This window comes from Carassius carassius, chromosome 27 (genome assembly GCF_963082965.1).
Source record: "Carassius carassius chromosome 27, fCarCar2.1, whole genome shotgun sequence".
Lineage (NCBI taxonomy): Eukaryota > Metazoa > Chordata > Actinopteri > Cypriniformes > Cyprinidae > Carassius > Carassius carassius.
In genome coordinates this window covers 27,927,762-27,938,168 of record NC_081781.1, presented here as the reverse complement: position 1 = coordinate 27,938,168, position 10,407 = coordinate 27,927,762, and the positions used below count along the sequence as shown (strand labels likewise).

Here is a 10,407-nt window from a genome sequence, read left to right as displayed (position 1 = left end):
TCAAATGCGCATTTTTATTCTTTAGCTTGGGTTAAACTAATTAATTTTACTTTGTTGGATCAGCAGCTATGCTAATGATGTCTCTATTTGTTTCTATGTAACTAGGATTTACACAAGCTCCAGTCTGGATCCAGAACACCTGAGAAGAGATGATGCTGACCCCTCAGAGGACCCCAGATGATGATAACCCTGAATCAACAAACAGAACTGACCAATATTGCTGCAAGTGTGACTGCATCGTATAATAATTATTAATTATTAATAATATTAATAATGTTCATCGTCTGGCTGACTACGTCTTGTATAAATTTTTCTACAAATTATGTCATACGTGCACAAACTGACAGTCACCACTTATAAGCTATTACTAAATATTGTAGAAACATAATTTTCTGTAAAGTTGCTTTGTAACGTTTTGTATTGTAAAACGCGCTATACAAATAAACTTGAATTGAACTTGAATTGAAAAACACACAAAATAACATTTGATTTCAGGATTTACTTTACTTTAATTGGCTTTCTGGTTCACCTAAAATACATGATCTTACAACAGAAAATGTCGTTGATAAAAAATAACAATTCTTAGATTTTGAGGAATGTTTCCCAGAACCTGTAAAGAGAACTTATATATTTAGTCATTATGAGAAGATGTGTGTGAAATAAAGGCAAATATTCTTTAATTTCCTGTTAACTCTAAATGTAAAGAGATGCACTTTAAAATTATGAGGTTACTAGGTTACTAGATATACCCTGCAAAATAATTTTTAAGAATAAGATTTAAAGTTGGGTGGTCAAAAGTATGTATACAAAAATGCAAGTTAGCAATAGAAATGGTTCATTTGCATGCAGTGAATAGTTAACTTATAATAGGCCTAGAACTACAGCAGCTATATTGGCTATGTGTAATAAAAAGTCATGTGTACTCTATTATATCTTATATCAGTAAAAAAATAAATAATAATAGCCTAATAAGAAAAATAAATAAATAATAATAATAATACAAATTCTAATTGTAGTGATAATGACCAGTGAGTAGACTTTTTTCTTTTCTTTTTTAAAGAACGTCCTAAATAGACTTGAGTGATGCAGGTATGGTCAAGTAAATGCTTTGCCATATTTTCAGTTTTACGTGACTCTCGACAGAAGAGGGCGAGATTTCATTAAAAACAGTCCAGTTGTTATGAATCCGCTAATAGGACGCCGCCTCAAAATGCATGTTACCCGACCATCTCCCGTCCTCCTCACGCCGCGCAAGCTGGAGCTCAGATCATCGTTTTTTTCTAAATAGCTGATGGCCTCCGTGGGCGCACCCACAACGATCTTCCCTAAAGACACGCTAAAAATAAGTATCTTTAAACGAGAACAAGTGAAATTATCACGGGGTTTTAATTACTTCTAGGGACAAGAAAGCGGTTGGTTCCTTCACACGGTCTCGGGAATGAAACGATTTTATCTTACATCTGGCGCTTTACGAAAAGTAGCAGAACACTTTACGATTGTAGAATAGCGCTTTGTTTTTTCACGTGATTGTGTCAGATGCTGTGTATGATGAGTGGGATTATGTTGACGTGTACGCGGTAACAAACTGGAATGAAAACTGTCTAAACCCCCCCTGATGCGGGACAGTGGCTGATTTTGAAACATGTACTGACCCATCGCCACCTCCGCACCTGTGCTTTCTTCACCGGATAGCCTGCCAAGCTTATGCAGAAACAGGTATTGCATGTTTTTTTCTGGGTAGTAAATCAAGTCCTTGATTAAATTATTATCAGAGGAGACCGAATGCGTAATTAATGCTGACACATATGAAGGCCTAACCTTACAATCAACACGTTCGTTTGGAATTTCAGCATTATATGTGTCTACACATTTCATGTGTAGGCTATAGACACAAAATATGACAGTGCTTTATTTAAATGCAGCCGAAATTATTTAAAATTAATTTAAGATGAGCTTGCAAGTAGCTCTTCTAATGTATTTAACATAAGCAACATCTAGATAAATGTATCCATCGTTATACATAAAATTATGAATATACAACTGCTATTGTTGACTAGCTTTATATGAAATATACATAATGTAAGTAATTATCAAATTCATTATATATATATATATATATATATGTAGCCTATGAGTAAATATGTAATGTGAATATAAAATGACATACATTATGATATAAAGTGAATATATTGTCATGTTCTTCAATATATGAAAAGCAGCAATTACTTATGTATTATTAAAATATATTGTAAAAAACAAATTAGTGTGTAAATTTTCAATATGCCATTAAATATATTGATCATTTACTGTATATTACGGAAATATATTTTCTTTCATAAGGGAATATACTGATCATTAAGAAATGGAAAAATATTTTTGTTCTTTAAGGGGCTATTCAACTTGCTTTTAATGAAACAATTGCAGTTATCACTGTAAGAAGATGAACAGATAATGTCTCTCAAAGTAATCTTAGACATCAACACTCATATAAACCAACAACAAACAGGGCGACAATCAACAAAACATTCAAATAAAATTTCAAATATGAACAAAAAACAAGCTACTGAGCTAAAACTAGCTAACTAAGCAATGTTCCCCCTAGTGTCAGAAAATGTGCTAGGCTGCATGTCGCTTCTCCTTTAAATATGAAATCAAGGACAACTGTGATGGGAACCCAATCTAAGTGAAGCCATGGTAGGTCATTGTGTTTAATAGTGTGACTCATTTTGTGTAAACATCAGCTGAGTGATCCATCAGACACAGAACAGCCATTATTTAAGAGGAGAGTGAGACAGTTTTGTGGGTGTGTTTCGATGTAAGCAGTATGAGGTCACTTTACTCCATTACACCTCATCATCATCACTCCACACTGCTTACACACACACACACACACACAGAGAGAGAGAAAGAGAGAGAGACAGACACTAGTTTCATGTTTCATCATTAGTTTCTGTTTCCTGCCTGTCTTGCCTTATATTGCTTCTTTTCGAATTGGATAAAATTCAGGGGTTAGGTTTTAGTGGTAGTGGTGGGGGTGGGGGGTGTATAATTTCAGGTAATTTGTTATTTCAAAAAAAAAAAATGAGAACACAGGAAGTCAAGGACATTTGTCCCAGCCCAACTGTCCAAGAGAGAGAGAGAATATGAGGACAACTTCAATGATTGTGAGGAGAAAAGAGAGAGTAATGGACAATATACTTCACAAAGTATAGACAGAGGCTCTTCCTAACCGAGCATACTGCTTTTCCATGCTCTTGTCATTTCTAAACTGACTGAATTAATGAAATGCTCTTCTAGCCAGAATTGTCTAGTCTTCATGCATTTGCAAGTTCACAAATCTGACCCTGGACCACAAAACCAGTCTTAAGTGTAAATGTTTCGAAATTGATATTTATACATCATCTAAAAACTGAATTAATAACCTTTCCATTGATGTATGGTTTATTAGGATCGGACAATATTTGGCCAAGATACAACTATTTGAAAATCTGGAATCAAAAAAAAAAAAAAAAAACTACATATTGAGAAAATTGCCTTTGAAGTTGTCCAAATGAATTCTTAGCAAACCATATTACTAATAAAAAATGAAGTTTTGATATATTTACGGTAGGAAATGTACAAAATATCTTAATGAAACATTATCTTTACTTAATGAGGTTTTATTAACAAAGTCCGAGAGGAGCACATTCAGATAATTAACACAAGTGGAGAGAGCACTCAGCAATCAATTGTAAGAGTTATATACCTGTATACAGCAGTCTTACCTCAATTCATTGACAGTCTTGCAGCAGTTTGGTAGCTTCTTAGGTCTCAGCTCTGCTACCATGTCTCAACGACTAAGCTCTTCATCTGATGAGGAAGTAAACATCACCAGGTATGCACCTTTGCATTCCATCGGTCCCACGACCATCCCTCCTACGCCGGACATCGCACCTGAGCCCCAGGCTTCTTCACGCGGCCACACAACAGCCCAAACAGCCTGATGCTCACCAAGACACCGAGGCCAGTCTTTGCCGCCCCCAGCAAGGCTTCCATCTTCTTCCCCAGCCTCCTCCTACCACTCGGCCGTCCCGAAGATCCCACCTATCGGGTAATGGACCGTAGCTGGATTGAGGCAATCGCTGGGCAACTCAGATATACAAGCTTCACGAAAAATGAACAAAGCGGAGCTGTATGATTTGTACGTTTCCTTACAGTCAACTCCCAAGACGACCCACAGGCAGAGCAAAGCCCGCAGGGCCCAAAATTTGCCTGCCCAGTCACCACCGTCGTTTTTCCGCACAGGATCCGGCTCGCTTCGCCCATCGAGCCGCAGCAACAGGCCTTCAGCGAGCCTGGACCGCGCCCCAGATGAGCCTCCACCATGGTTTCTGCTGCTGCAGTGCCGCATGCAGCCGGGCCCAACGGCCTCCCCACAGCCACTCAGTTATAATCCTGCTGTTCATAACTCTTTTCCTTTTCAGTAGCCTCCTGTACTCTGGGTTCAGGCCAAACTCCGAGCTCGGAGCCCTCCCTCCAGACAGCACACCAAATACGCATTAAACTTTACCCCCTCAATTGTATGTAAGTGTGAACTCGTGAAATATACCTAATGATTTTTGGCAGAAAAATTTATAATTTTGACCGATACAATGGTTTTTTTTTGGCTATTCCTAAAAATAAACCCCAGCACCGTAAGAATGGTTTTATGCTCCAGGGTCACAAATGACCTACAAATGATCTAAAACAGAGCAAGCATGTTATTGCCTCCTGATTTTTCTCTTCTTTCTGTCACGTCTTTTATTTACTAACTTAATAGCATTAAGGGCTTTCAAGTCGGGTCCATCAAAGGTTACTTGAGGGGCATCCAATTTTTCCATAAATTGATGTACGGTGCTCCTTCCCCTGAGATAAACAATTCACAAACCTCCCTCCTGATCAAAGGGATCCAAAGATCCCAGCCCACCCGTCCCGACGCTAGACAACCCATAACGCTAGACATTCTCACCAAATCTATTTACGCCCTCCACACAGGCTACCAGCCCATGAGTACCACTCACACACTCGACACCATGTTTATCCTAGCCTTTTTTGTTTTTTTTACTTAGATGCTCGGGACCCAAAAATCCACCCCACCATCTCAGAACTTATCAGTACTAGATGGTGAAACAATTTCATATTTGGTTAAACAAAGTAAGACCTACCAAACCAAAAATTGTAATTTCATCTACATTTTTAACCTCTCATCACCAATCCAACCATACCAGTTAATTCTGGCATATTTGCAATGGCGAAGCTCTCAGGCTAAATCTCCTCTGGAACCCCTATTCATAGACAAATCCAAAAAACCTGTAACACATTTTTGGTTCCAGAAACACATCAAATCAGTCAGGCATTACAGTAGAGAATTTTTCAAGTCACCTATTCCGTATTGGGGCAGCAACTTCAGCAGCCCAAAAAGGTGTCTCCAATCAAGATCCAAGCCCTTGGGAGATGGTCCTCAGATGCTTTCCATAGCTATATAAGGACCAACCGATTCCACATAAAAAATTCGTCCAGTGACCATTTGGCCTCACAGCGGATGCAGTGTGAGGAAAATCTCCCAGACAAGTACTCATCTTCCTCTTCCCTGTTTTCTCTTTCTGTCCAGCGAGCTTTGGTCTCACAGCTGAGAAAGGTGCAAACTCACCCGATCGGTCGCTCCAAATTACAACTGCCCCCCATTGCAGGCTAGCAGGGCATGTCAGTCCAGGTACAGTGAGTCAATTGCTTTGTTATATTCCTCATTTTTTACGTTTTTTAGATAAAAGTGTTTGGTAAATTAATAAGTATAAATGTAAAATTATTCATTATGTGTGAGTGAATTAGCTCACTTGTGTCCGTGTGCAAGTGTGTTATAGAAGGCATCCTTTATAACGACGCTGCAACATTTAATGACTCGTAAGACATGATTTATTGTGGGTTTTAAAAGCATTTTCTCTTCTGATGCTTTGCTTATTTGAAACGTGTCTTTGTTAAATTATAAAGATGCAGACTTTTGATGAAAGTGGGTTCTTAATGTGTAAATGAAAAGATATGGATACATAAATCGTGTGTGTGTGTGTGTGTGTGTGTGTGTGTGTGTGTGTGTTTGTCTATGCAGGCTGAAGAAGGCCGTTGATGGAGGGTGATGCTGTTTTCACAGCAGCAGTGGCTGAGGCAGAAGTTCTCTGTACTGGGTAGCTTGGTTCTTGGGAGTCTTTTCTTTCTAGTGGTTCGAGAGGGCACTTTAGACAGGTAATTATACATTCACAGAGAAACTCAAGCCCCACTGTTTTTATTCAACAGTAGCACCTTTATCCCTGTGTACATGAAGAAGTCAACAAATCAGATTTAATATGACAGTTATTCCACAAAACAGAAAAATCTAGTTTAATCAAAATTCATTTTTAGGACAAAAATGTTCTTGAACACTAGGTGGTTATATATCCAAATGTTTTTTTTTCTCTAATTGCAGACTGCACCTCATCTGCCCCATTAAGGACAGACTGTGCCCTTCAGATACATCAGGGCAGATGCCTTTACATACCTTGCAGCTAAAGCAGGCTTTAGGTCTTAAGCTGCACAGGAGAAACAGCATAAGGGAGCAACTGCGAACGCACCGCCTCATCAAGCAGCTGCCCAGAGCCATCATCATCGGAGTGAGGAAAGGTGGAACACGTGCACTGCTGGAGATGCTCAGTCTTCACCCTGCTGTTGTCAAGGCCTCCCAGGAGGTCCACTTTTTCGACAATGAAAAGAACTATGCTCATGGTGTTGACTGGTACCTCAAAAAGATGCCCTTCTCTTTTCCACATCAAATAACTGTTGAGAAGAGTCCTGCATATTTCATCACTGAGGAGGTACCTGAGAGGATATTTAAGATGAATTCCTCTATTAAACTTCTGTTGATTGTGCGTGAGCCCACCACCCGCACCGTTTCAGACTACACACAGGTCCTAGAGGGCAAAGAGCACAAGAACAAAACATACAACAAGTTTGAGGAACTTGTGGTTGATTCCAATACTTGTGAGGTGAACACAAAGTACAAGGCTGTACAGACAAGCATCTACAGCAAGTACCTAGAACACTGGTTAAAGTTCTTTCCCATTGAGCAGTTTCACATAGTTGATGGAGACAGCCTCATCACAGACCCACTTCCGGAGCTTAAGCTGGTCGAACGATTCTTAAACCTTCCTTCACGAATCAGCCAGTACAATCTGTACTTCAATGCCACACGTGGCTTCTTCTGCTTGCGCTTCAACTTCATGTTCAGCAAGTGTCTGGCGGGTAGTAAGGGCAGAATCCATCCAGATGTAAATACCTCCATCAAGGAAAAACTGTGGCGCTTTTTCCATCCATTTAACCAGAAGCTCTATCAAATCACAGGCAGGACATTCAACTGGCCCTGAAGATTCCAATAACATCTGCCGTTAATGTTAAGAAACATTTTTATAATGTTCTGATCTATCAGTATTGTTCTTATTGCATTTTACATGTGAAAAAAAATTTGTCAAAGAGCATTGCATTTATCCAGTCTTGAAATGAGAGCTTCAATCAGTAGTGAACTTTTGTACTTGCGCCTAAATTGTATAGAAAAATTGAGTTGCAGTTTCATCTAGGGATTTTCCTCAAAAAGAACTGACCTAAACAGTGATAGACGCAAAGACAGTTTGCTATGTACCCCTCACACTTCAAAATTTATTTATCAGCCTGACTAAAAACATTTTGATCGAACTGAACAAATAAGTAGCTGACATATTCCATTCAACTAGAACCAAAAAATAAGCAGATTAAATGTGTGAGAATAAAACAGTACTGGTGTGTATCTTGAGACAAAACAATGGCACTGACATATTGTAAATAATATTGCATCCTGTTCACCTGAGTTCAGATCACCTGGACCTGTTTCTCATCACCAGTCATGGTCTGGCCTCTACAACAGTAAAAAAGTACAAATTAAAATCATTGCAAAGTATTAAAAGACTGTCGTGTGAGAAAACCTGTATGAACTGTGGGTTTTTCTTAAGTTCCAAAAGTATCAATAGTAGTTTTCCAATAGTATTTCAATAGTAGTTTTTAATCTTATCTTTTATCTTATATACAAACTGATTCCAAAAAATACAAAAGAATACAACATGGATGACATATTGAATGTTTAAACTGAGAGAATGTATCATTTTAAGGGAAAAATAAGTTGATTTTAAATTTCATGGCATCAACACATCTCAAAAAAGTTGGGACAAGGCCATTTTCTGGGGACTGAGGAGACAAGTTGCTCAAGTTTAGGAATAGGAATGTTGTTCCCTTCTTGTCTAATACAGGCTTCTAGTTGCTCAAGTGTCTTAGGTCTTCTTTGTCACATCTTATTCTTCATGATGCGCCAAATGTTTTCTATGGGTGAAAGATCTGGACTGCAGGCTGGTCATTTCAGTACCCGGATCCTTCTTCTACGCAGCCATAATGTTGTAATTGATGCAGTATGTGGTCTGGCATTGTCATGTTGGAAAATGCAAGGTCTTCCTTGAAAGAGACGACTTCTGGATGGGAGCATATGATACCAAGTATTCTAGAAACGCGATAGAAATTGGCGAACCTCAGAAACCGCTGTAGGGCCTTACGGGAATCTGGATTTGGCCAATCTATCACAGCCTTAACCTTGTCAGGGTCCATACATATTCCCTCGGACGAGACGATATACCCTAGGAAGGGAACAGACTGTGCATGGAATACACATTCTCCGCCCTGACAAAAAGCCCATTCTCAAGTAACCTCTGGAGCACTCGTCTGACGTGTTGAACGTGTTCCTGGAGAGATGAAGAAAAAATCAGTATGTCATCCAGGTAAACATATATAAACTGATCTACCATATCTCTCAACACGTCATTCACGAGTGCTTGGAAAATCCCGGGCGAGTTGAAGAGCCCGAACGGCATCACCAAGTATTCAAAGTGCCCTCTGGGGGTATTAAAGGCGGTTTTCCATTCATCCCCCTTCTTGATGCGGACCAAATGATAAGCATTACGTAAATCCAATTTTGTGTTTACAGATGCTCCCTGTAATCTCTCGAAAGCTGAAGACATGAGTGGTAATGGATAAGTGTTCTTTATCGTAATGTTGTTCAGCTCTCGGTAATCAATGCAAGGTCGCAGAGAACCATCCTTCTTACACACAAAAAAGAATCTCCTTTTGAACACGGTCAGATAACCCATGCAGGAATCGATCCCACTGCACTGCCTCGTTCCACGGTACGGAATTGAATGGAGTAATCTGTGACTGAAGATGTTCCTCTGAGAGCTGGTGAGCGGCCTCCCTGCCGGCCGCGGCTCGATCGAATACCCTCCTCATCTCCTCCGAGAGGGTGTGGAACGAGGCGCAACACGGATGTTAATTCTCCCACACCGCCGTCCCCCATAGGGCGGCCTTGCCCGACAGTAGCGTGAGCGTAAATGCCACTTTGGATTCCTCGGTGGCGAAGGTGCGGGGCTGCAAGGGAAGTGCATAGAACATTTATTCAGAAAAGTTCTGCAAAAAGCTGGCTCACCGGAGTAGTTTTCTGGTGCCGGAAGTCGCGGCTCTGGCCGGAAGTGATCCTGGGGGGTCTCCCAGGGGACGGGCGGCGCAGGCGGTGCGATGGGCGCAGTGGGAGAAGTGAGCTGATGGATCTGCTGGGTGAGCTCGGACACCTGTTCCACCAGCGCTTGGACAGCGCGTCCGGTGTTCGAGATGCTCTCCTGCTGCTGATCCATGCATTTAACACTGTGGTGCATAACGTCCGTGAGAGTGTTGGTGCTCGCTGCTTCCATGGTGGTGAGAACGTTCTGTGACGACTGGGTGAAGGAGGAGCTGGAAACAAGTGCGAGTAAACAATTTAATGAGAATAGACAAACAAAGAAGAGTACAAAGACAATGCTGAGAAGACGACAATCCAAGATGGTGGGGAGACGGTGAGTAATTCAGATGATGATGGTGAGAAGGCAGCAGGAAAGGATGGCACAGGAACTACGGGGAATAGAGCCAAAGGTAAGTCTAATGCTGAGTGAAAGTGCGGAGAGTGGATGAGGTTCCGGGGAAAGACACGAACATCCAAACGCAAACGACACATAAGCAAAAGACAGGGTTACCGACATTAAACAACGTTCTCACAAACACGAGACCCGAGACAAGCCAATATATAGGGAGTGTGTAATGAGTGACAGCTGCTGCTGATGACAATTAACGGAGACGCCCACAAACTAATCAGTGCAGACGCGAAACACACAGACTTCACCACAAAGTGCAAAATCCAGAGATCACGGTTTACCAACCGTGACACATTCATTAGGAAAACAGTGCATCAATAATGCTAAATGACAGTTAAAGACAGTTCATCATTGAATTCAGTGATGTCATCTCTGTTCAGTTTAAATA

General features: G+C 40.5%; 1 protein-coding gene across 1 annotated transcript; it reads left to right on the top strand.

Moving 5' to 3' along the window:
• The first annotated feature begins 1,174 nt into the window (after window positions 1-1,174).
• On the top strand, window positions 1,175-7,441 carry LOC132107340 (heparan sulfate glucosamine 3-O-sulfotransferase 5-like). Its single transcript, XM_059513571.1, has 3 exons — window positions 1,175-1,716; window positions 6,122-6,255; window positions 6,476-7,441. The coding sequence occupies exons 2-3, from the start codon at window positions 6,149-6,151 to the stop codon at window positions 7,407-7,409; spliced, it is 1,041 nt and encodes a 346-aa protein (XP_059369554.1). The 5' UTR covers window positions 1,175-1,716; window positions 6,122-6,148; the 3' UTR covers window positions 7,410-7,441.
• Window positions 7,442-10,407: the final 2,966 nt, after the last annotated feature.

Bases quoted from the DNA above. Each gene is read 5' to 3' on its own strand.
- LOC132107340 (XM_059513571.1), top strand. From the start codon at position 6,149: ATGCTGTTTTCACAGCAGCAGTGGCTGAGGCAGAAGTTCTCTGTACTG. The intron at 6,256-6,475 runs GTAATTATACAT...CTCTAATTGCAG, and splicing joins CGAGAGGGCACTTTAGACAG to ACTGCACCTCATCTGCCCCA.